Raw genomic sequence first — 27708 nt, forward strand, 5'->3', positions numbered from 1 at the left:
AATTAAATAAATAAGCACTAAAGAAGAAAAAGGTTACGCACTTCCAATTTATGCTCTTTCTCTGCAAGGGCTTCCTTTTGACAACGAAGAAAATCTGCTAACATTCGAGTGAGTTGCTTTCTATCATCTATTTCTGCCGCCAATCTGCCATTGTAATCTGCCAGCAACATACACGCATCCTCTACCATTTTGGAAAGCCTTTCTCCAGATTCTTTATCTAAGAAAAGCACGGGATAATAAAATATTATACAACAAAAACAATGACATATGCTGTTCTCTCATCCCAACTCCCAAAAAAGTTCTGGATCACATTTTCTTTTCTTACCTGTTATTTTATCTAACAGAGATACTTCTTGGACTTCAACAGGTAAAGAAGCTATCCTCTGATGAACTGCTGCATCACCTGAGGCTGCATTTTCTAGATCTTGTAATGCTCTAACGAGATCTAGAGTCTAAAAAGTACACAACTTCAGAACCAAAATAAATTGAGCTTAAACAAGTGCAAAAGACTTTAATTTCATATTCTTTCATCCCTATGGGCTATTTACTAGTACAAAGCTCCGAATATAAACTGCTTTTGAAGACAATCAATTTCTTTCATATGTTAAGAAAAAAGAAGGCTATACTATGTTAGGTGTTGAAAATATAAACAGGACAAGGCCCTAGACCTTGAAGAGAGCTTACTCCAGTGGTGGAGACAGAGTGTAATAATAATTATTTGAGTATTAAAATGAGGTAATGAGGATTTATATGGCAAATACATCAGTGGTGAAAGAGAAGGTAGGCTATAACATCAACCTAGAGAATACAAGTTTTATGTATGATACATTCATTACATTATCATTGTACACTAGAAGATTTTTTTAGTATTAAATTGGATATTATGGAAAGAGGGTTACAAATCATCTACTACAACACAGAAGAGTCTCCCAGATTTCATTTCTAAATGCTGTAATTAAAGCCCAAGAGAAATGTAGTTCTAGAATATGTTCAAATATGATATCTTCAAGTATCCTATGGCTTGTTAATAAGATTAAAATATTTCAAAATTCCATAATCTGATGACTAATATATATTGCTTAATCAGTACTGAAATTATTTTATCATTAAAATATTTTACTTCCACTGTTTTCATACAAGCTATAATTAGGAGGGAAGCGCAACTCTTTGCTGGTGATTTCAAAACTCATAATGTCTATAAAGTTATTCCAAAGAAAAACAATTAAATTTTATTTTTACTAGTTTCCATTCTCCAGCCCATCTTTTTCATCTTTCTTTCTTAATTTCTAATACTAGATTCAGAAACACTAGGAAATTACACATATGCTTTAAAAAATATAGGATATTAGTAATTTTGTGTATATATTAAGATTTTTAAACTATTCCCTTGAAAAAAAAGGGTAGCACATGACAAATTATCAAGTGTGGTAGGAATGAATGAAACTAATAAGAAATATACTATCCTACGTGTGCTCACTCATTAGAAGTGTTTAAAATTTCAGTATTTTAAAAAATAATTTTGTTGTAAGATATATCCCCTCTACAATTAAGGTGTGCTTAAGAGTAACAACAATTACCAGAAAGCTTGTTTCTCATGTTGCCACAACTAATATATTATTTTTAAAATCATTCTTAGAAAATTCTAATTGTCTGGAGTTCTAAGAAGAAATCTGGCTTTATTGTCTTGGCAATGCATTGATGCTTTAATTACAACCTGATCTCATCACACCTTCACAGTCCTACATGAGTACATTCTAAGTTCCCAATGCCTGATCAAGCATCAGATAAGAAAGCAAAGTTGTCTGAAACAATACTAAGCCTACTACTTCCTACCAGAGGAGAATGAAATGAGTTTAACGGGAACCTACAAAGAGATTTTAGCCTTTCTTATAAAGAATAACACACACACAAAAATGAAGACCACAAAGCTGAACCATTGATAATTAAGCAGCACAACTAATCTAAAAAACGGTCATTATAAAACAAAGAGCAACAGCATTTTACACAAGTACTAGAGAAGAGGCAGATGATTACTTAAAAATACTCCTAAGATATGCAACTGTGGTTACCCTTTCATCAGGGAGAGCGGAAGGAGACCAGATCCTTTATCTAGAACTTAGGTAAAACACTGTTCATAGAATCATGAGGCTCTTAGCCAAAAATGATTTTCTGTCATGAGTTATTACCAAATAGGAAGAGACATAAACCTCAGTGTTTGGTTGTTCCAAATGTTACGTTCTTATCACTTTTCTATTCAAGCTCTTGTCCATAGTGCCAATGGGCTTCAGCATTCCTATCACTGAAGAAACAGGTAGGTTGACTCAGGTCGTGGCCTTGGTCTGATTCCTTCTGCTTCTCCAGTACTGAGACTAATATAAATCCACAGTTACAGGTAGTAATTGATTGTATTTTTCTTTCACCTTCATGGGGGAAAGAGCTCCTCCCAGCCTCTGATTTTATTCGGTGAATTTGGATCCAGTCCTCTAACTCCCACGGAGCACTGTGAGTTCCTATTGCCCTTGTGAATTCCTGTGACCTTAAAGGATACTAATTTCTGGCAACCTCATGTCTGCTTCGGGACCAGGGCTCAGCAGGAGCCAGGTTTTGTCTCACCTATGAAGTTAGGTGTACAATTTCTAGCCCATGAAAATACATTTGCCTTGTTTTAAGAGTATGGTTATGTCTTCATTTTCTCATTTTACACTTTATCTGTCCCCCCTACATGTTTGAAACATAGAAGGAGGAAGCTTAAAGACTCAATGCCCACTTAATTTAAAAAAAAAAAAAAAAAGAAAGTCTTTCTGGAATTAATCTGATGGTTAAGGAATACCATACCATACCAACATGTAGGAGGACACAGAGTGTTAAGATAATAATTCTAACTTATTTTTCCACAGAACTACATAGTTCTATATAGTTACAAAGAAATGTATGAACACATATATATCACTCTAACACTACTTTTTTTTTTTTGAGACGGAGTCTCGCTCTGTCGCCCAGGATGGAGTGCAGTGGTGCGATCTCGGCTCACTGCAAGCTCCGCCTCCCAGGTTCACGCCATTCTCCTGCCTCAGCCTCCCGAGTAGCTGGGACTACAGGCGCCCGCCACCACGCCCAGCTAATTTTTTGTATTTTTTAGTAGAGACGGGGTTTCACCGTATTAGCCAGGATGGTCTCGATCTCCTGACCTCGTGATCTGACCACCTTGGCCTCCCAAAGTGCTGGGATTACAGGCGTGAGCCACTGCGCCCAGCCACTCTAACACTACTTTTTACATTTAAAAACAAAAATACTTAAAGGGGCAGTGTTTATGTCCAAGAATGAAAATTTTAGTGTATTTAAATCATACATGGGCCAGGCACAGTGGCTCATACCTATAATCCCAGCACTTTGGGAGGCCAAGGTGGGAGGATCACTTGAGGCCAGGAGTTCAAGACCAGCCTGGCCAACATGGTGAAACCCCATCTCTATTAAAAACACAAAAATTAGCTGGGCTTGGTGGCCCATGCCTGTAATCTCAGCTATTTGGAAGGCTAAGGCAGGAGAATTGCTTGAACCCAGGAGGCAGAGGTTGCAGTGAGCCAAGATAGTGCCACTGAACTCCAGCCCTGGGGACAGAGTGAAACTCCGTCTCAAAAAAAAAAAAAAAAAAAATCACATAAGAAAATAGGCATGTTTTGTTTTATTTTAAAAAGTTTAAATAGCTAAAATCTCACATCTAACCATATTTGGCTATTAAAAATCCTCTTTCTATACAAAACATGATTTCTATGCAAAATATACAACATACTACATTTAACATAAGCAATTTGTTAATGAGGAAGAGATATTCATGTGGTTTCTTTCTTGTACCCAAAAGTATAATAGAAATCAATTTACAGAAGTGAAACGAAATTAATAAAGCTTGGTGGCAACTTGAAGTAAAAGTTTGTAACTCTTTTAACAGGGTAAAATTTCTACCTGTGGTGGTTCACTTGGAGATCCCAGAGAGGAACAGTTTTCATTTTCATCCACCTTTATCTGTTCATAAGTTCGCTTCCTAGGCTTCTTATCACCATCTGAAATGAAAGAACATTTAAGTTTTAATGAAAGAATACATTTTAATGAAGAGATCAAGGTAAGAGATCAGGATTCTACACTTACACAGAGCTTGTTTAAGTTGTTCTAATACATCATTTTCATAAACAGACCTTTCTTCCCAAATAGATAACACTCTTCCAAGGTGCTTCTTACAACTTTCATCAGTTTCACTAAAAAAAAAAAAAAAAAAAAAAAGAAAGAAAGAAAAGTGTTAACAGTAACAATGCATAGTGCTATTGAAAAGGTAACGGTAACTTTAAATATAATCAGACATTCATTCCCGGGAAAAAACTGTCCAAATGTCTACTTAGCATCACTATGTGGCCAGAAGCTCAAAAGTGAAGTGATCTAGACACACTGCTTGCTTCTAGTAAACATTTTATAAACATATTATTACACAATCAAAAAAAGGTTAAACTGTGAAAGTTTTAGTACTGGCTGCTAGGGATTTCCTATCCTAATGGGGCCTGGACATGGGGCTAAGGAAGATTTCTAATAGGTTATTTTTTTTAATTTATTCGACAAATACTTATTGATCCAGTTACTATCTTTGACATGGAGATGCAAATGCAGTTTATGGCAGTTGTTATTTATAAGTATCACAAAAGAGAACAAAGTGCTTAAGACAGACCTGGCCCAGTTTAAGAGATATCCGGAAGAGTATTTAAGGAAATGATATTTAATTTGAGATCTTAAGACTAGACATATGGGGAAATGAAAAACAGACTACTCCCAACTGTTTCCTACCTCCTTCATTGCTATCACTGTAGACTGAAACACTACTATCTCTTGCTTGGAATTTTGTAAAGTCTTCTCACACTCTCCCAGCCTCTACTCTTTTACTCTATTCTGTACAAAGCATCCTAATAATGTAAATCAGATTATACAGCTCTTGATCCTCCAAGAGCTACCAATCACATCAAGAATAAAACCAAAATCCTTACTCTGGGCCACAAGGCCCACATGCTCTGCTTTCTGGCAATCCCTCAGTACACACTCCCTAATACCTAATACCATACAAATCTCCTTGCTAAGGTCCTCAAACATGTCCAGCATATAAGCTATCTCATTTTTTCGGCCACATATTCTCTCTACCTAGAATCCTTTCTGCCTAGTCAAATGGCTCATTTCACCCTTTCCTTTAGTCTTTGTTCAAATGCCATCTTCCCCAAATAGTTGTTCTTTATCTCATCACATAACTGAGCACCCTCATACTATTTAGTTCTTTCCCTGCTTCGTATTTCTTGCTAGCATTTGTCATCTGACATTATGCATTCACTTGTCTATCTACTTATTAACTTTGTCATCCAATGAAATGTAGGTTCCAGTAGAACAAAACTTTGTCTTGGTCACTACTACTCAGGGTTTTGCATATAACAAATATTTATGCAGCCAATAAATATTTTACTGAATTCTAGGGAGGGGCAACATATACAGAAGACTTAAGGCTGAAAGAACTAAAAAAGGTTAATTTAACTTAAACTGTAGACTATAGACTGTGTGGAATAAATGTGAGACAGAGGTCTGGGGAGATAGGCAGTGCCACGAAGGAACACCTTAAGTCTTGCTCAGGACTTTAGACTTCATCTCTAAAACAAATGGGAACCACTCAAAGGCAAGGAAGTATTATGACCAGCTCTGCAACTCTGTCTAGTTTTCTAAAGAAATTAAACAATACTAAAGGGCATTGAAATTATACTGAAAATACATTATGGTAACTAAAAGGGAAAGAAATCCAAAGAACCGAGTCAATGTGTACTATATGAGATATGGGGACTGAAGGAGAAAGAAGAGTTTAAAGATAACACAATTTCTTGCATAGGCACCTGGATAGATCGAGTTGCCATTCACAGAGTATAAAACCTACAGGAGGGACAAGTATGGCGGGAAGCAAGGACATAATGAGTTCTGTATCAGACACAGTGAGTCTGAAATGTTTGAGACGCATGCAAGTAAAAATGTCAAAAGGCAATTGGGCACACAGGTTTGGAACAAAAAAAAATCTGCACTGGAGCATAAAACTATAAGTCATTACAGTGTGGAGAATAACCAAATACATGCGATGTACAAAATTACCCAGAGGGCAAGTAAAGAATGGAAACGGCCAGACATGGTGGCTCACGTTTGTAATCCCAGCACTTTGGGAGGCCGAGGCAGGTGGATCACGAGGTCAGGAGTTCAAGACCAGCCTGGCCAAGATGGTGAAACCTTGTCTCTACTAAAAACACAAAAATTAGCTGGGCATGGTGGCAGGCACCTGTAATTCCAGCTATTTGGGAGGCTGAAGTAGGAGAATCGCTTGAACCCAAGCAGCAGAGGTTGCAGTGAGCCAAGATCGCACCACTGTACTCCAGCCTGGGTGAGAGTGAGACTCTGTCTCAAAAAAAAAAAAAAAAAAAAGAATAGAAACAGTACTAAGTGCATATGGAAATATTCGTTACAAGACTGATAGTTTTATAAACACACAAATTTTTACTTCAATACCTTCATTCATTTTTAATGAAGTTCATTCCAATATAGCAGTTGGTTCTGGTCTCTTAAAGGAAAGCTGTAATTCAAGTACTCCGAAGGCCCACCTTAGCAACAGTTCAAAAAATATTTTTCCTTCACAGAAGGCATTTAATACATTTATAAATGCCATTTAGAGGGAAGTCTTTTCAAATAAAAGCATCAAAAAACTATATTCCCTACTTTTTATTTTAATAGCTTAAGGCAAATTTTAGCAAAAGGACATATGGTACATTTAAAACAGATTACCTAATACCCAAAACAATGATCATACCTTGAAACATGCTTAAAAGCCTCCACTATAACTGGTGCAAAATCTTTTGTAAACTCTGGCCCCTTCCTCTTGCTGTTCTGTATGACATCATTGGCTAGGTAGAGAAAAGTAAGCTTCCTGTTTGGTTTGGCTGAAAAATAAGAAAAAGTTAAAAATCTACTTAAAACATCTTTACTTGGACAAACTTTCTCAATACCTAAATTAAGCATTTTGAGAACTAAAATAACCCTAACTAACCTTTATGTATCATTTCAACCCTAGTCTCTCATTTTACTACCAAACTAACCAGTCACTGCTGCTAAAATCGCCAGAACAACTAATGTCTACGTAAAAATGCATCTCGGTGACTCTATCCTGTATTAAATCTTAGTAAAACCATTACAAACTATATGAAATATAGTCATTTAAAATAAGATGGTGATTGGTCATGTTATTAAGATGGCACCCTAAATCCTACATTGAATTTAAGATTGTTTTAATAGACATGTTAATTCAAAATCATTATTAAGCTATTGTGAAACAACAGAAGAGCATGAAATGTAAAATAGGTTGAAAGAGATGTCCCTTCAATCAATTACTATTTTTTGTTTATGCAATAAATATTTGCCAAGCTAACAGATTAACTGCTAGGGAGAGTAAATGGGAAAAGTTTAGATGTTTCTGTCTTTAGATTACATGGCCATAAATTTTAAACTGAATTCATTATGACAAAAATATTCCCCTACTCACTATGCTCTGTGGGTGTAGTCATTTCTCTAAGAAAATAGACAAGATTTCAACAGTTGTGGGCCACAGTACATTTTTACTGGTTACAATGTTAAATAGCATATTACTACTGAATATGACTCAAATAAGATTATACATAAGGAAAACAGTGTTGAACATAATCTTTTATACTATTCTTATATTTTACTAGAATTAAATTTGAATCACTCAATGTAGTACAGTTATATTCAGAAGCATCATACCTTGTGGCATCCATAGTACAGTGGTGTAGGAAACTTATGGTCAGGACCAATTATGCAGTATCCTATTGATGTGGGCTATCTTATTGGATTTAAGACAAAAATCTTGATCAGGCTACATGTGGTCCTCTAGATGTTAAGCATTCAATTTACAAATTTAAGCATATGACATATTAAAAAGTCACCTCTGAGTTCACATCATTCTCGAGGAGCAACTAGAAGCCCAACCTTCTCATATACTAAGTCACAACTGATCAAACTTTACAAACCTGTGCCATGCCACTGTATAACCTGGTTTGTCTGTTTAAATTGCTGTCTACTACTTTTCATGATTTTGCAAGTTGCTGGCATGGAATAAAGATAAGAAGAGATGGCTATAACAGAGACCAACTTCTGGTTTTCAGGATCCTTGTCTGGTTAGATAAACCACAGTGTATAACTGGTTAAGATATCAGGACCCTATCCTAACATTCAGTCCTGTCTCTTTTGTACCCATCCTTGCCCTCTCAATCCCACCCACAAAATAGATTGGTATTGTTCAATCCAGATTTTTGCCTTCCCAGTGTCAAATGAGTTTAGAAACTCAAATTTGTATTATCTAATTGGGAGATTGCCTGCATCACTTTTGAATGGGTACCTGAACAAACAGAATCCTTTCACTGCACTTTCACTATGTGCTACACACTATTCCAAGCACTTTACATATATTATCTCAATCCTAACAATATGTCTCTATTTGGCAGCTGAACAAACAAAGTCAAAAACATTATTTGCCCTCAGGGAAATAATGAGGAAGAGATAAGCCAGGATTGGAATCCAAAAAGTCCAACAGCCAAGCAAATCCCTCTTAACAACTAGACCATGCTTCCTGCCATAATTAAAAGGGCATGTTAACCTTTTGAGACTCAAAAGTAGCAACTGAAAAGAAAAAGATAAAACAATGCAAAACAAAAAGTAGCAACTGAAATAAAAATATTTTACAATGTTAGCAGCATTATTCACAATAGCCAAGAGTTAAGAGCAACCTAACCCACTGATCAATGAATAAACAAAATGTGAATTATATATTCAATAAAGTATTATTCAGCCTTATAGAAGAAGGAAATGTTGACACATGTTACAACATGGATGAATCTCCAGTACATCATGCCAGGTGAAATAATCGAGTCGTGAAAAAAGACAAACCACTGTATGATTCTACTTATTGGAGGTACTCAAATTCATAGAAAAAAAGAGTAGAAGGGTAGTTGCCAAAGGCTGTGGGAATGGGAGGAGAATAGGAAACTATTCATGGGTACAGAGTCTCAGGTTTGCAAAATGAACAGTTCTGGAAACTGGCTACACAACAATGTACTTAACACTACTGGACTGTACACTGAAAAAATGAAGATGGCAAATAATATTTATTACCACAAAAACAAAAAAATGTTTTTTTGTTTTTTTGAGACAAGGTCTGTCTCCCAGACTAAAGGCTCACTGCAGCCTTGACCTCCTGGGCTCAAGCAATCCTCCTGCCTCAGCTTCCAAGTAGCTGGAACCACAGGCACATGCCACCATGCCTGGCTAATTTTTTAAATTTTTTGTAGAGATAAGGTCTTACTTTGTTGCCCAGGCTGGTCTTGAACTCCTGGGCTCAAGTGACCCTCCCACCTAGGCCTCCCAAAGTGCTGGGATTACTGGTGTTAGCCACTGTGCCTGGCCCTAGAATGTTTTTTAAATTCATGGGTTATATTAATCTCTCAAAGAATTCAGAATTGCTTTTACAATATACACTAAAATAAAAATTTACAAGATTTAAAAATATATTTACCAGTGTTTTCCAAAGGACAAATTCCATGAGGTGATTGAGCATGGGGTCCAAATACCAAGATACTATTTTCACTTTTATCTTTGTAGGACCAAACAAAAATATGAAAAATACCCAGCAATCATCACAACTTATGCCCTTCCCTAAATTTTCAGGGAAAGAAATTTACTTCCATTTAAAATTATGTGTCCCTATACATACAGCAAATAATTAATGGCGGTAATCACAGCAAGCAATGCAAGAAAATCACACAAAAAAATTTCCAAATGAATTTTGATATTTTTAAAAATAACAGAGCCATAAATTGTTATTAAAAGAGAAACAGAAAGTTAACAGAAAGGGAAAACAAACCATGTCATAATTCCGCAAAGAAATGCCACTGTTGGCAACAAAGAATGTAAGACTAAATGGCAGGTCTGACTTAGTTAATTCCTATGTTTCTGTTGCTCATGGGGTTCTTTCCAAAAACACCGGTTTTCCAAACCGTCCATTCAATTTAAATAGCATATATTATTTTAATGTTTGCCATGTACCAGGGACCACGCTAAGTACAGACTAAAATTAACCTTTCCTGTTCAATCAGGAGTTTGCAAGTTCCATACAAATTGGCAGATGATAGGTCACATCACTAAAATGTTACTTTTTTTTTCTTTATTTCTTCTCCCCATGAATATATCACACCAACACAGAAACAATCATAAATAATATATACTTGTGATACGGTTTGGCTGTGTCCCCACCCAAATCTTGAATTGTGGTTCCCATAATCCCATGTCATAGGAGGAACCAGGTGGGAGATAACTGAATCACGGGGGCAGCTACCTCCATGTTTTTCTCATGTTAGTAAGTGAGTTCTCATGAGATCTGATGGTTTCATAAAGAGCTTTCCCCCACTTCACTCTGTACTTCTTCCTGCCACCATGTGAATAAGGATGTGTTTGCTTCCTCTTCTGTCATGATTGTAAGTTTCCTGAGGCCTCCCCAGCCCTGAAGAACTGTGAGTCAATGAAATCTCTTTCCTTTATAAATTACCCAGTCTCAGGTATTTCTTCATAACAGCATGAGAACAGACTAATACAGTAAATTGGTACCAAGTAGTGGGGCACTGCTGTAAAGATACCTGAAAATGTGGAAGCCACTTTGGAACTGGGTAACAGGCAGAGGCTGGAACAGTTTGGAGGGCTCTGAAGACAACAGGAAGATGTGGGAAAGTTTGGAACTTCCTAGAGACTTGTTGAATGGCTTTGACCAAAATGCTGATAGTGAAGTAGACAATGAAGTCCAGGCTGAAGTGGTCTCAGATGGAGATGAGGAACTTGTTGGAAACTGGAATAAAGGTGACTCTCACTATGCTTTAGCAACAAGACTGGCAGCATTTTGCCCCACCCTAGTATCTGGTGGAAGAAATTTCTAGCCAGCAAAGCATTAAAGTGACTTGGGCCCTCTTAAAAGCATTCGGTTTTAGGCATTCACAAAGATACGGTTTGGAATTGGAACTTATGTTTAAAAGAGAAATGGAACATAAAAGTTCGAAAAATTTGCAGCCTGAGGATACAACAGAAAAGAAACCCCATTTTCTGAAGAGAAATTCAGGTGGGCTGCAGAAATTTGCAAGTAACAAGGGGCCAAATGTTCATCCCCAAGACAATGGGGAAAATGTCTCCAGGGCATGTCAGAGACCTTCGTGGCAGCCTCTCCCATCATAGGCCCAGAGGCCGAGGAGGAAAAAATGGTTTCCTGAGCCAGGCCCAGGGCTTTGTTGCTTTGTGCAATCTCAGGATTTGGTGCCCTGCCTCCCAGCTGCTCCAGCTCTAGCCGTGGCTAAAACGGGCCAGGGCACAGCTTGGGCCACTGCTTCAGAGGGTGCAAGCCCCAAGCCTTGGTGGCTTCCATGTGGTGGTGGGCCTGTGGATGCAAGAAGGCAATAATTAAGGTTTGGGAACCTCCACCTAGATTTCAGAGGATATATGGAAACACCTGGATGTCCAGGCAAAAGTCTGTTGCAGGGGCGGAGCCCTCATGGAGAATCTCTGCTAGGGCAGTGCGTAGGGGAAATGTGGGATTGGAGCTCCCACATGGGGTCCCCACAAGGCACTGCCTAGTGGAGTTCAAGAAGAGGGCTACTGTCCTCCAGACCTCAGAATGGTAGATCCACAGACAACTTGCATTCGTGCCTGGAAAAGTTACAGGCAGTCAACATCATCCCATGAAGGAGCTGCCCAAGGCAGTGGGAGCCCACCCCTTGCATCAATGTGCCCTGGATGTGAGACAGGGATTCAAAGGTGATTTTGGAGCTTTAAGGTTTAATGGCTGCCCTGCTGGGTTTCAGACTTGCATGGGGCCTATACCCCCCTTGTTTTGGCCAATTTCTCGCTTTTGGAACAGGAGCATTTACCAAATGCCTATGATACCCCTGTTGTATCTTGGAAGTAACTAATTTGTTTTTTATTTTACAGGCTCATAGGTGGAAGGGACTTGCCTTATCTCAGGTGAGACTTTGGACTTGGACTTTTGAGTTAATTCTAGAATGCGTTAAGACTCTGGGGGACTACTGGGAAAGCATGATTGGTTTTGAAATGTAAGAAGGACATGAGATTTGGGAGGGGCCAGGGGTGGAATGATATGGTTTGCCTGTGTCCCCACCCAAATCTCATGTCAAATTGTAATCTCCACATGTCAGGGGAGGGGCCTGGTGGGTGCCATGATTGTAAGTTTCCTGAGGCCTCCCCAGCAATGCAGAACTGTGAGTCAATTAAATTTCTTTCTTCAAAAATTACCCAGTCTCAGTTATTTATAACAATGTGAGAGAAGACTAATACAATTACCTAAAAAGTTGAGCACATCCCCCAGAAGGGGCATGGTAATAAACGTTCAGTTCATTATATAACCAGGAGACAGTTATATAACCTACCACAAACAATTCATCTAAAAGATCAATTAACAAGCTTCAAAAAGAAATCAGAGTCCGGACTATTAAACAATATGAAACAGACTTACTCAGTGAAAGGATTAAAACGTCATCTCTAGTTCCACTACTTCATAATCAGTTCATAGTTTTAGTCATTCATAATGGCAGAAAGTGGTAGGAGAAGTGTTACCTATTTTCTTACATTGTACATACCATATGTATACTCATTTTTATATGCTGCACAATATCATAATCTAAATTAATCATCCATGGTTTATGAAGACTGAATTTAAAACTACAGTAGATGGCAATGCTGATAAATACAATAAACAACTAAAATCCTGTTATCTACAAACATAAGAACCATCATTCCGAGGGAAACCTTCTACATGGAAAGCAGCAGCAGGAAATTGAATAAGGAAACACACACACACATGCATGCACACATGCACATATACACACACACAAATATATGCACATGTACATATACATACACATACACATCAATGGGAGGAATGAGCATTACTACAGGTCTTGTACAAGAAAATCAGGAGAAAAGTCATTTTGAAACAAAAATCTATTAAAGATTTATTAACAATTACTAGACACCCTCATTTATTTCCCTGGTAAAATGAATGACTATAGACTAGAAAAAGATTCTATATATCCTGCTTATATAGTATACACATATTAAATCCTCAAATTTTAAGTGTAATTTAATTATCTTCCTAAAGTTTGAGTTAGGTGGAACTATAAATGCATTTAACTAAAGGATAATTATAAATGATTAAGATCTCATGCCACTCATACAGTCAACAAATAATTACTTGGTATCTACCATTCACAGACACCGCATTAGCTACTAGGAATAAAAGACGACTCAACAGTCAAGTTGATAAAAGCCTACTTAAGCCATATGTGTAAATGTGTTATGAAACATTAGTGAAAAGAACATTCTTGGCAGAAAGAAGCTCCGCTCATGACCTAATGAATGCATTGTACATTATATATGAGGGAATAATGAAGTGTAAAGCCGCAAAGAAGGGAAGATTTAAACTAAACACCAAGCTAACAACTGTTTCAGCTTCATTTTATAAACAAAAAGAGAAGTACTGAAGTTTTAATTTGGGAGCAGGGGCGAATGGGATACCCTGAGGTACATTAGGAAATCTAGAAGTAGGTAACACTGAACACTAAGAATACTGCAATAGGCAAGGAAAGAAGAAAGAATTCAAAACTAGAGTTGTGATCACAGGAATTTTGCCTTTCATTTTTCTATGTAGTACCTCCTTGCCCACATCTAATCATCCCTAAAAATTTCTAAGCTTTTTAGGCAAGTGGTACTTACATAGAAGAAAAGTGTTTTTATTCACTTACAGTAAATTCCTGTTTGACAAAATCTCCAATTGGAATTTCTCATTTGTTGCACCTCCACTCTAAAAGGAAGCAATTAACAAGAAAATATTTACTACACCTTCTAGAATTAAATAGTTCTTTACAGTAATTGTCTTTCAGAATGAACTAGAAACACTGCTCAATTTCAGGTGAAAAAAAGAATTCCACATTAGAGTTTAATGCAGAATACTACTACATTAAGTATTCTTGAAGTTGAGTGAAATTCAAATGAGAATTGAAGAAAGGTTTTCTGCATAGTCTCAAATATACCAGAACAATTAATCAAAAGGAACCTGTTCCTAACTTTCTGGATAATCTTCAGGTTTTCTCAATTATCACCTACACCAGCTCCATTTATAAACATTTTAAAAAATAATAAAAATTTTTCATTAATAATCCCCACGTATCTCTCCTGAAACCAAGGAGTTAATTATGCAGCACTTCCTCTTATGTATGGCTTTTAAAAGGCCCTAAACTTCTCTTCCATCTTATAGAACCCTTTTCTCCGAATCCTTTGGTATCCTCATGCTATCTTAAGTCCTACTGCAGTAATCACTCTCCCCACAGCAGGCCTATCTCCAACTTACTAGATTCTCTCTCAACTAAATCCTGTTTCTTTTAGTTCAGAAAAGCATGGAGATAGATCTAATTCAGTTCCTTAACCCTGAGATAATTTTATACCTAAGCATTCATTTTAAAAATGTAGTGCAACAAACAAATTAAAAACACACATTTGTGGAAATCAGCATTTTCTGAGGCAAAAATGAAAGGTCTGTGCTGTGTAGACTTGTATCCTGAGAGTATTTTTCTGAACCTGTTTCCAAAACCTATAGATTCTAACAACTTCAAGACTTTTCCTTCCGCCTGTGGCATTGTGGGGAAGACATGTTCCTATGGATGGATAGGTGGTTGTAAGCCAAAAACTGCTTTAAGTTAGTCAACATCTTTGCCACAGAAAGCATATCATCAACAGATGATTCTTCAATGGATTCTATCTGTCCCAGACAGGACAAAGAGTTCAGTCAGACACAGCTGGCTGCTTCTCCACAGCAGAGGTGGGTGAAAAGTGGGTAGAGGTGATGTATTCCTGTACTACTGCCAGGAGGTCTCAGATTTGGCAGCCTATTCCTTGGGAGAGTTCAGGTTCACATTTCAAATTACACAGCAGGGATTGATCCTGTCAATTCTTGCTTACAAGCCTTTGAAGATTTTCTATTGTTTTCCAAACAGCATTTTAAAATCCTTAATATGAACCAAAGGCCTTAAACAAAGAGGTCTCCACCATTTACACTACTCTTTTCCAACACTATCCTCCAAGTTCCCCAACTCCTACCATACTTCAGACCTCAGTTAAATGGGTTCCTCCAGTTTTCCCTGACCAACGAGCCCACATAGGTTAGGCAGCCCTGAGATGCTTTCATAGCACTCCATACTATTCCTATGGCACATCTACCCTAACTATAATTATTTTTATTTCATGTAGTGCTTCACAACTAAACTAAGTTCCATTGAGAGCAATGACTGTCAAATCTACCAGAATGAAACCCAACAGCTAGCTCCTAATTTGATCAACATTTACTGAATACATTTTGGCCTAGACCTGTGGCTTCAATTACTTGTCCCAGTAACTTAGTTTCTTATCATTAACCTCAGCCAGCACAGCAGAGAGAGAGGGGAACACATGTAAAATTACACTGCTGTCAGAAACCTCAACAATTTTTAATTCAGATTATGAAAGACAAACTTCCTTAGCACTCTATTCGTACGTTTTTTAAATGTATTGAAGTTCAACTATTTTCATTTTCCTTCCTTCACTCTACAGTTCTTACAAAGCAATAACCTATAGAAAAACAGTCAAGACATGTGCACAGGAAGTACAAAGAAACACAAATGTTAAAGAATTAAAACCTACTACCATTTTCAACCTACTAGAGTGACTAAGACTAAAGTCTGACACCAACTAAAATTGACAAAAGTATGGGTAAGATGACCAAATTCAGATACCTTCAGACACTGGTGGTTAAATCATAAATTAATACAACCTCTCAGAAAAACAACTTGGCAATATCTATCAGAAAACATAAATGCACATACCTTCTTCACCTTGCAAATTTTACTTCTAAGAATTTATCCTATGGATATATTTCTCATAAATGCACAAAGAATTCATTAAGGATATTCATGACAGCATCAAGAAAGAACTGAATAAACCATGGCACATCCATACAATCTACACAATATTCTGCAGCTGTTCAAAAATGAAAGCGATTGATGTATTGATATGGAAAAATATCAAAGACATAGTATTAAGTTACACACACACACAAACACAGTAAACAATAGTTATATCTTTGGGAAAGATCAAGAAGAATCGGGGGGGGAAGAAGGGGAGTTACCAACGAAGAATTAAGTTATAAAAGAGAAACATATAAATTATATATTACATGATTAATCTGAGCCTACATGCTGAAAAAGGCTTCAGCATAGTGCTGGCCTGGTACTCCACCAACTGACTTTGTCCTGTAGGTGCATTTATGATCCATGGCTTCTCCTGTATCAATGCTTGGTTAAGGAGAACAAAAGAACACCCAGGTCCAGGCAAAGGAACATCTTTTCCATTCTAAAAGGCCAAAGGAAATGCAAATTCCTGAAAAATTTTTGTGAAAAAAATAATTTTTAAACCTTCAATTTCAGTATATGCAACAAATGAATTATGAAAGTCCTGAGAAGAATAAACTTCATCCTGGACCATTAGACCACCATAAAATACACTGTCAACTGGAACAGTTATGGAAGAATATACACCATACCCATTTATTCACATTACACTTCTAGAATGAAATTGAGACTGAAACTTTTTTGTTTTACAAATAAATTGAAAGAAATAATATCGACTACAATTTTTATGACCTGAGCACTGTTCTAAGTTTATTATGTATCTCATTTAACCTTCAAAACAACCCTACAAGGTAAGTTATCCTCATTTTACCAATGAAACAATTATTAAAGTACAGCTGACCCTTCAACAACTGGGGGAAAAGGGGGCCAATGCCCTGTGCAGTAAAAAACCCATGTATAACTTCTGACTCCCAAAAAACTTAACTAACAGACTATCACTGAGCAGAAACTTTACTGATAACATAAATAACACATATTTTGTATGTTATATAAACTATATACTGTATTCTGACACTAAAGTAAGATAGAGAAAAGAAAATGTTAAGAAAATCATAGAAAGGAAACATTATTAAGTGGAGGTGTTTTCATCAAAAAGGTTTTCTCTTTGTCATTTTAATGTTGAATAGGCTAAGGAGGAAGAGGGGGAAGAGGAGCGGTTGGTCTTGCTGTCTCAGGAGTGTCAAAGGCAGAACGGGTGAAGGAGGTGGAAAGGAAGGCAGACACACTCATGTAACTTTTACTGAAAAAAATTCACACAGAAGTGGACCTGGGCAGTTCAAACCCATATTGTTCAAAGGGAAACTGTAATTAAATGTAAATTACAGTGAAATCAATCAGCACTCTCAAGCCCCACACTGTGGTCCCTAAAAAACATTTCATTAATAAAAGCAGATCAAAGCAGGGCACAGAAGCTCACACCTGTAATCCCAGCATTTTGGGAGGCAGAGGCGGGTGGATCACCAGAGTACAGGAGTTTGAGACCAGCCTGGCCAACATGGTGAAACCCCATCTCTACTAAAAATACAAAAATTAGCCAGGCATGGTGGTGCACACCTGTAATCCCAGCTACTCAGGAGGCTGAGGCACAAGAATCACTTGAACCCAGGAGGTGGAGGTTACAGTGAGCCAAGATGACACCACCGCACTCCAGCCTGGACGACAGGGCGAGACTCGGTATCAAAAAATATAAAAAAATAAATAAATAAAGGCAGGTCAAGTCTCACGTCCTCTGGCAAATAAAAGCAGGAAATGCACAAAATGTACCAAGGACATCTTGGCACGCTAGAAAGGATAAAAGTGATTTTAAAAACTGCAATTGTATCCAAAGGACACAAGCAATCTTCCAAGAGGCTGCCACTGACAAAAGGGCATCAAAAATAAAAACGATAGTCTGAAATACAAACATATACAAATCCATGAGTTCAAAATGATAACTTTTAAAAAAAATAGGTCAGGCATGGTGGCTCATGCCTATAATCACAGCACTTTGGGAGGCCAAAGTGGGTGGATCACTTGAGGCCAGGAGTTCAAGATGAGCCTGGGCAACATGAAGAAACCCTGTCTCTACTAAAAATACAGAAATTAGCCAGACGTGGTGGTGCATGCCTGTAATCTCTGCTACTCGGGAGGCTGAGGCATGAGAATCACTTGAACCTGGGAGGTGGAGGTTGCAGTTAGCCAAGATCGCACCACTGCACTCCATCCTGGGTGACAGAACAATACTCTGTCTCAAAAATAAAAATATATATTAAAAAATAGAGGTCGCAAAAAAACTAACTCAATTGACAAAGGGAAAAAATTACCCTGCTTTTCCTAATATGTACTGTATTTCAGAATAACCAAAGGCTGATGAAGGAAAGCTCTTGTAGAACAGGTATTCAAATTCCAGTGTGCCTCGGAATCACCAAGAAAGCTTGTTAAAACAGAGTACTGGTCACTGCTTACATAGTTTCTGTCTGGGGAAGGACTCACGAATTTGCCTTTTCAGTAAGTTCTCAGGTGATACTGATGCTGGCAGCCTGGGAACAATACTTTTGAGAACCACCGTTAGAGAATTCTAAATAGTAAATGAAGAATTTCTAATTCTTCCAGAAAGACTGAAAGCTCTATCACACCTAATAAATTCAGAAAGACTGAAAGAATTAGACATTCGCAACTTTACAACCTGATGAAATGATGGGTCTAAGTAACTATTATTAGTGAATAATGTGACATTATTTGTCTCCTAATGTGATGCAACAGAAATGCACAACCAACAATCAATAAAACATTCCTTGGGAATCACATCATGAGGGCTGAATTAGCCAAATGAAATTAGACAAATTCTAAAATCCATGTGACACAGTCTTCTCAACAAATAAACTGCATGGGAAAAAAGGGGGGGCACTTAAGAGACCTGTTTATCAAAAGTCATGTGTGGACATTGTTGGATTCTATTTTGAAAACTAACTATACAGACATTTTCGAGGAAATCTGGGCTACTGAACATGGACTGGGCTTCAGATAACCAAGAGTCATAGTTAACTTTTTTAGGTGTGATAGAGCTTTTATGATTATATTAAAATTTTAATATAGGTCATGATTTTTCTATTAAAACAGCAAAACGGAAAACATTTTACACAAAAACAGCTCTGCTCCAGCCAAACACCATCGAAAAAATCTTCTGCCACACCCATACCAGCAAAGAAAACGGTAAGCCTAGACTTCCACCCTCACAGTACTGTAATGTGGAGCCCAACATCCCTACCAGAGCAGTGTCAGAGAAAGCAAAGTAGGGAACCTGGACTTCCAATCCCACTCAGCAATAAAGAAACACTCCCTACTGGGCTGTATCACAGGAGGCCTAGTGGAACAACAGGACTTTCACCATGGTACAGCAATAATGGGACCATATACTCCTTCTCCCCTCCCCACGGTGTCAGTGGAGACCTACTGGAAAGCCAGAACTTCTACTTGCACACAACAGTACCAGAGTACCTCCTTCTCCTGATGGGGCAGTGTCAGAGAAACCCAGTTAAGTTAAGATTAAGTAAAATCTACCATCTTGGCTAAGCACAGTGGCACATGCCTGTAATCTCAGCACTACACGGAGGCCGAGGTGGGTGGATTGCTTGAGGTCAGGAGTTCAAGGCCAGCCCGGGGCAACATGGTGAAACCCCATCTTCACACACACAAAAAAACACAAAATCAGCCGGGCGTGGTGACACACACCTGTAATCCCAGGTATTCAGGAGGCTGAGGTGGGAGGACTGCTGAGCCTAGGAGATCAAGGCTGCAGTGAGCCACGATGGTGCTACCGCACTTCAGCCTGGGTGACAGTGAGAGCCCATCTCAAAAAAAAAAACCTAGAGTCTCATAACATAACCTCCCAAAATCCATGCATCTACTAAAAAAAATAAATCACCCCATATCAAGAACCAGGAAGATCTGAAACAGAATGGGGAAAAAAACATCAACAGATCCCAACACAAAGTAGAGATGTTAAAAATGATCTTACAAAGACTTTAAAGCAGCCACCAAGGCTGGGCAACATAGTGAGACCCCATCTCTACAAAAATAAAAATTAAAAAATTACACAGGCATGGTGGCTTATACCTGTAGTCCCAGCTATTCAGGAGGCTCGCCTGAGCCCAGAGGTTGGAGGTTACAGTGAGCTGCGATCACATCACCATACTCCAGCCTGGGCAACAGAGCAAGACCCTGTCTCAAAATAAATAAATAAATAAATAAATAAATAAATAAAGCAAGCAGCCATCATAAAAATCCTTTAACTAGCATATAAAATATGTTGAAAATACAACATAACAAAAATCTGTGGGGCATAGCTAAAGCAGTGCTGAGAGAAATTCTGAACACCAAAGGTACACATGAAAAAAGACAAACAGTCTCAAATCAATAATCTGTAGTAAGCTCCCCCCCTCAAGAATCTAGAAAAAGAAGAACAAAACTAACCCAAGCAAGTAAAAGGAATGAAATAATAAAGGTTAGAGCAGAGACCAATGAAAACAAAAACATAAAAATGCAGAAGAAATTAAATAAATGAAGCAAAGAACTGGTTATTTGAAAAGATCAATACAACTGAAAAGCCTCTAGCCAGCATGACAAAGAAACAAGAGGGAAGACAAGAATTATCAATATCAGGAATAAAACAGGATATCACTACAGACCCTACAGGCATCCAAAGGATAAAAAGGAAATACTATGAACAACTCTAGGCATATAAATTTGACAACTTAGATTAAATGGACCACTTCCTCAAATAATACAAGCTACCACAACTCACTCAATATGAAACAGATAATTTGAATAGCCCTATAACAATTAAGGAAATTGAGTTTGCAATCTTAAAATTCCCCAAAAAGAAATCTCCAGGTCCAGATGGTTTCCACCAGAGATTTTTACCAAATATTTAAAGAATCTTTAAAATTCTACACACACTCTTCTAGAAGAGGGAACACATCTCAATTCATTTTATGAAGTTAGTGCTATGATACTCTGATATCAAAACCAGACACAGAACCCAAAAAAGGAAAACTGTAGACCAACTGCCTTCATTAATACAGATGTACCCATTCCTTTTTTTGTTTGTTTTTTTGAGACAGTTTCACTCTTTTTGCCCAAGCTGGAGTGCAATGGCGCCATCTGGGCTCACCGCAACCTCCACCTCCCAGGTTCAAGCAATTCTCCTGCCTCAGCCTCCCAAGTAGCTAGGATTACAGGCATGCGCCACCACACCTGACTAATTTTGTATTTTTAGTAGAGATGGGGTTTCTCAATGTTGGTCAGGTGGGTCTCAAACTCCCAACCTCAGGTGATCCACCCATCTGAGCCTCCCAAAGTGCTGGGATTACAGGCGTGAGCCACCGCACCCGGCCAAATGTAAACATTCTTAACAAAATATTAGTGAATAAAATTCAGCAATATATAAAAAGAATTATACAACACAGATAAGTGTAATTTATTCCAGGAATGCAAAGCTAGTTCAAGATTAGAACCTCAATGTGATGCACCATATTAACAGGCTAAAAAGAAAAACTGCATGGTCAAATCAATTAATGCAGAAGAGGCTTCTGACAAAATTCAATAATCATTCATGATAAAATCCCTCAGAAATCAAGAATAGAGAATTTCCTCAACTTGATAAAAAGCACCTAAAAAAAAAAAAGAAAAAAAACCCCCACAGCTAACATTACATCTAATGGAGAAAGATCGAATGTTGATCAGGAACAAGGCAATAACTGTTTATTCTCATCAGTCTTATTACACATGGTGCTGGAAATTCTAGCAAGTACAATAGGGCAAGAAAAGGAAATAAAATAGAAAAAATTATAAATGAAGAAATAAAACTGTCCTTATTTGCAGACGACATGATTATCTGCATAGCAAACCCCAAGGAATTTATGAAAAAAAAACGTTTACAGCTAATAAGTGCGTTCAGCAAGAGCTGAATTGTGCAGGCTGGAGTGCAGTGGCAAGATCTCAGCTCACTGCAACCTTCGCCTCCCAGGTTCAAGTGGTTCTCCTGCCTCAGCCTCCCAAGTAGCTGTGATTACAGGCGTGCGCCACCACTGCCAGCTAATTTTTGAATTTTTAGTAGAGACAGGGTTCCGCCACGTTGGCTAGGCTGGTCTCAAACTCCTGACCTCAGGTGATCCACCCACCTCTCTCGGCCTCCCAAAGTGCTGGGATTACAGGCGTGAGCCACCATGTCCTGCCATGGATTATTTTTACCACAAGGAAAAAATGCACACACACAAAAATGTACTCAAGCATCAAGATTTAACAAAATTGGCCATTTTTACTACTTTCAACGTGCACATTAGGAAAAACTAATTTCTTTTTTAAACTGTGTGTGGCATTAAAAATACAGTTGACTTTTGAATAACACAGGTGTTACAGGCACCAACCCATCATACAATCAAAAACCTGCATATAATTTTTGACCCCACCCCCCCCCGCCAAAAAACTCAGGGAGTTGGTGGTCTTGCTGCGTAAGGAAGAAAATTCATGTATACATGGACCCACAAAGGTCAGACCTATGAATGTGACTACTCTAGGTGTCTCATATAAGTAGAATCATACAATTTGTTCTTTTGTGACTAGTTTAATTCACTTAGCATAATGTTTTTGAGGTACATCTGTGTTGTAGCATGTGTCAGAATATCCTTTCTTTTTAAGGCTGAATGATTCCACTGTATGTATACACTACATTATGTTTATTCATTTATCTGTTGTTGGACACTTGGGTTGCTTTCACCTTTTGGCTGTTGTGAATAATGCTGCTGTGGAACATTGGAATTATGGGTGTGCATATATCTGTTTGAGTCCCGGCTTTATTCTTTAGGAGTTTATACTCAGGTGGAATTGCTAAATCATGGTAATAGTATGTTTAAATTTTTTAGAAACTGCCATATAGTTTTCTATAGCAGCTGCACCATTTTATATTCTGGCCAGCAATGTGCCAGGGTTCTTACTTGTTTTGACATCCTCACTAACATTTGTTATTTTCTGTTTTTTGATAATAGCCATTCTAATGGATATGAAGTGGTATCTGCTTGTGCTTTTGATGTGCATAGAGACAGAAAATAAAAGGGTTGTTGAGGGAGAAGAAAATGGGGAGTTAATGTTTAATGGATACAAAGTTTCAGTTTGGGAAAATGGAAAAAAGTTCTGGAGATAATGATGAGTGCTACACAACTGAATGTACTTAATGCCACTGAACTGTACAAGAAAAAAGGTTGAAATTGTAAATTCTGTTATATATATTTATAAAAAAAACAAAACAGGGTCTCACTCTGTCACCCAGGCGGGAGTGCAGTGGCACAGTCATGGCTCACCACAGCCTCAACCTCCTGAGTTGGGGATCCTCCAACCTCAGAGTATGTTGTTCAATGGAAAACTGTGCAATGATTACAAGTACAGTTTGCCTTAATTAATGATTAGGTGCCACTGGTTTTCACCCGCCTTTGCTTTTGTATCATCAAGATGTGTGTCATATATGGCTTGCAAATCATTAAACTTCTAAGAGACTAATAGCCAGAATATACATAAAAAAAAAAACTACAATTCAACAAAAAACAACTCAATTCAAAACAGGCAAACTGCTTGAATAGACATTTATCCAAAAAAGATATACAGATAGTCAGTAAGTACATGAAACTATGCTCACCATTATTAGTCATTAGGGAGTAGCTGAAACTACAGGCACACGCTACCACAACCAGCTAATTTTTGTATATTTTTTTTGTAGACACAGGGTTTCACCATGCTGCCCAGGCTGGTCTCAAACTCCTGGGCTCAAGCAATCCAACCACCTCAGCTTCCAAAAGTGTTGGGATTACAGGTGTGAGCTACCACACCAGAATTAATTTTTCTTTTCTTTTTTTTCTTTTTTTTTTTTTTACTGCTTTTAATGTGCACATTAGGTAAAACTGATTTTTTAAACTGTGGGTGTGTGGCATTAAAAATACAGTTGACTTTTGAATAACACAGGTGTTACAGGCACCAACCCATCACACAATCAAAAACCTGCATATAATTTTTGACCCTCCCAAAACTTAGGGAGTTGGTGGTCTTGCTGTGTAAGGAAGAAAATTCATGTATACATGGACCCACAAAGGTCAGACCTATGTTGTTCAATGGAAAACTATACAATGATTACTAGTACAATTTGCCTTAATTAATGATTAGGTGCTACTGGTTTTCACCCACCTATGCTTTTATATCATCAAGACATGCGTCAATATAGCAAGTAAGGACAAAAAAGCCTAAGTAGTAGTATCAAAATCATTTTGACCTTTTGGACCCATATAACCCCCCTAAAAGGGTCTTGGTGATCCACCGGGGTCTGTTGACCATACTTTAAAGACTACTGCTCTAAAAAGGGTTAAGTATGAAAAGGGTGGAACAATACAATAGACTAAAAAGGCTGGAAATTTTTCAGGTCTTTCTCAACCAAGAAAATATAACTGGGGGTTCATTATTTGGCTCAAGATACCAGAAGTTCCTAAATCATACACTAGTTCTAAAAGAAAAAAACAAATATTCTCTAATACCCTTTCCAATTCTAAAACCCTCAGATTCTACACACTTTTCAACATTCATTCAGTAACTCATTCAACACATAGTTATTGTGTCTATTGTATGCTAGGTTCTGAGGGAATAAAGAAGTAAGTTCAGTCCTCCAATAATAAGAAATTCAACACATTATTATAGATAAATGCTATAATAACAACAGTTAAAAGTACATGACACCATGGATAATGTCAAAGTAGGGAAAATTAGTGAATTTGAAGACAATTAAAATTATTGAGTCTGGGGAGCAGAAAGAAAAAGAATGAAGAAAACTGAACACAGCCTAAGGGATGTGCCAGTTAACAAATGCATGATGAAGTTACAAAAAGAAAAGCAAGAGAGAGGGATGAAGAAATGATACATGATTAACTAATGACTGAAAACTCCAAAACTTGAAGAAAGACGTGAATCTACAAATCCAAAAAGCTTAACAAACTTCAAGCAAGATAAACTCAAACCCACACTAAGACACATTATAATCAGTCAAAAACAAAGACAACGAGAATCTTGAAAGCATCAAGAAGGGAGTCTCAGTAAGATTAAAACCCAATTTCTCATCAGAAACCACGAGACCAGAAAACAGTGAGACAATGTATTTAACATCCTAACAGAAAAAAAAAACAAAACTGTCAACAAAGCTTTTATACTTAGCAAAACAATCCTTCAAAACTAAAGGAGAAATTAAGACATTTCAAGCTAAACAAAAGCTGACAGAGTTTGTTACTAGTAAACCTGACCTACAAGAAATCCTAAAGACAGTCCTTCAGGATGAAATTAAAGGATACTAGATAGATAGTAACTAGAAGCCATAAGAAATAACGAACATCAGTAAAGGTAACTCCCTAAGTAAATATAAAAGCCGATATTGTTGTATCTTTAGTTTGTCACTTCTCTTTTTGTTTCCTATGTGATTTAAAAATCAAATGCAAAAAACATGTTTTATCAAATGGCACACAACATATAAAGATGTACTTTGTGATAACATAAAAGGAGGACAGGGCTATAGAAGAACAGAGTTTTTGTATGCTATTGAAGATAAGTTGGTATCAATTCATTTATTTTTGGGGGGGATGGAATCTTGCCCTGTCACCCAGGGTGGAGTGCAATCACACGATCTCAGCTCACTGCAACCTCCACCTCCCGAGCTCAAGCGATTCTCCTTCCTCAGCCTCCTGAGTAGCTGGGATTACAGGCATGTGCCACCACACCTCGCTAATTTTTTGTATCTTTAGTAGAGACTGGGTCTTACCATGTTGGCGAGGCTGGTCTTGAGCTCCTGACCTCGTGATCTGCCTGCCTCGGCCTCCCAAAGTGCTGGGATTACAGATGTGAGCCACCACACCCAACCTCAATTCAAATTTAAGATGTTAACTGAAATTATAAATTTAAATTTTTAAAGTTTAAATTAAAAAAAAAGTTTTAAAGAATCCATCTCAAAAAACAGAACTAGGGATGACTGGTGGGTGAACAATTAATTCTTCCCAGGAGAGACTATAAAAACCTGCAGAGAGGAGTTGTCATGAGAGTCTGGAGACTAGGGGATAGAGGAGAAATAGAGAAAAGAAAAAGTATATAAAAGCACACAGACACATTAAAGTACAAGATACTTACATCATTTATAAAACTGAAATGAATCTCACATACCATAAATTTAGCCACTTTAAAGCACACAATTCAGGGGGTTTTAGAGCATTTGTAAGGTTATGTAACCATTGCCTCCATCTAGTTCCAAAATATTTTCAGCACCTCCAAAGACAAGCCCACACCCATTAAGTAGTTATTCCTCATTCCTCTCTTCACTGTAGCCCCCTGGAGTATTATGGATTTACCTATTCTATATATTTCATATATTATGGAATTACATGAAAATATGTGACTTTTTGTGTCTGCCGCCTTCTGCTTTGCATGTTTCTGAGGTTGCTCCACACTGTAGAATGTATCAGTACTTCATTCCTTTTTATAGCTGAATATAATATTCCAGCGTGTGGATATATGCTGGAATGGATATATTTGTTTATCCATTCATCTGCTGATGAACATGCAGGTTGTTTCAATCGTTTGGTCACTATCAACTGTCCTATTATGAGAATTCTTATAAAGTATTTGTTTGAATATCTGTTTTCAAGTCTCGTAAACATATACCTAGGAGTGAAATTACTGGGTCATATACTAATTCTACGTTAACATGAGTAAGGAGGACAGCTAGTAGGTAAATGAGATTAGACACAGGAGATCCGCTGGGAGGCTACTACAAGAATGTTAGTAAATATGAGAACCTAGGCAGTGGGGTGAAAAAGGAAAAGGGAGATGCTGCCAAAAACAACAACAAAAAAAGCTGAAGGTGAGAAAACTATGAAGGAAGGGGTTGAAACAATCTTGAAGTTCTGAGCATAGGCAACTAGAAGATTAGTAATGCCGTTCACTGAAATAGGAAAGGCAGAGCAACAGGGAAGAGGAATGGGAATGGGGGAAGATGACAAAAAAGGGCTTATGTGCACAGTAAGTTTGGGATGTTTAGGAAATGCCATTCAGTGACACTGAGACTGGGGCTACAAAAAAAGATCATCAAATCATCAGCATATTTATGACAGAAAGTAAAAACACCATCTAAAGCATCAAATTATACACCCACACTGATTGATTTACCGATTAAATGCTAGTAAATCTATGGCCGAGCATGGTGGCACATGCCTGTAATCCCAGCACCTTGGGAGGCCGAGACAGGCAGATCACTTGAGGTCACGAGTTCAAGACCAACCTGGCCAACATGATGAAACCCCATCTCTACTAAAAATAGAAAAAAATTAGCCAGATGTAGTGGTGGGCACGTGTAATCCCAGCTACTCGGGAGGCTGAGGCAGGAGAATCACGAACCAGGGAGGCAGAGGTTGCAGTGAGCAGAGGTCACGCCACTGCACTCCAGCCTGGGCAACAGAGCAAGACTCCATCTCAAAATAAGTAAGTAAATAAATAAATAAAATGTTAGTAAATCTAGATGAAGTGCTCAGATTACTTTTAC

At 37.7% G+C, this 27708-nt stretch overlaps 1 protein-coding gene across 3 annotated transcripts in view; it reads right to left on the minus strand.

The window, feature by feature from the left end:
* Positions 1-27708, minus strand: part of RPRD1A (regulation of nuclear pre-mRNA domain containing 1A) — a 78416-nt gene that overhangs the window by 37226 nt on the left and 13482 nt on the right. For all 3 annotated transcript variants that reach the window (NM_001242586.2, XM_009433895.4, XM_016933212.2), the window contains exons 2-6: positions 6863-6992; positions 4144-4250; positions 3961-4058; positions 326-452; positions 42-217 (exon numbers count right to left, since the gene is read on the minus strand). In NM_001242586.2, coding sequence (NP_001229515.1) covers positions 42-217; positions 326-452; positions 3961-4058; positions 4144-4250; positions 6863-6992 — 638 coding nt within the window. The remainder of the gene's footprint in view (positions 1-41; positions 218-325; positions 453-3960; positions 4059-4143; positions 4251-6862; positions 6993-27708) is intronic.

Source organism: Pan troglodytes, chromosome 17, assembly GCF_028858775.2.
Source record: "Pan troglodytes isolate AG18354 chromosome 17, NHGRI_mPanTro3-v2.0_pri, whole genome shotgun sequence".
Classification (NCBI taxonomy): domain Eukaryota; kingdom Metazoa; phylum Chordata; class Mammalia; order Primates; family Hominidae; genus Pan; species Pan troglodytes.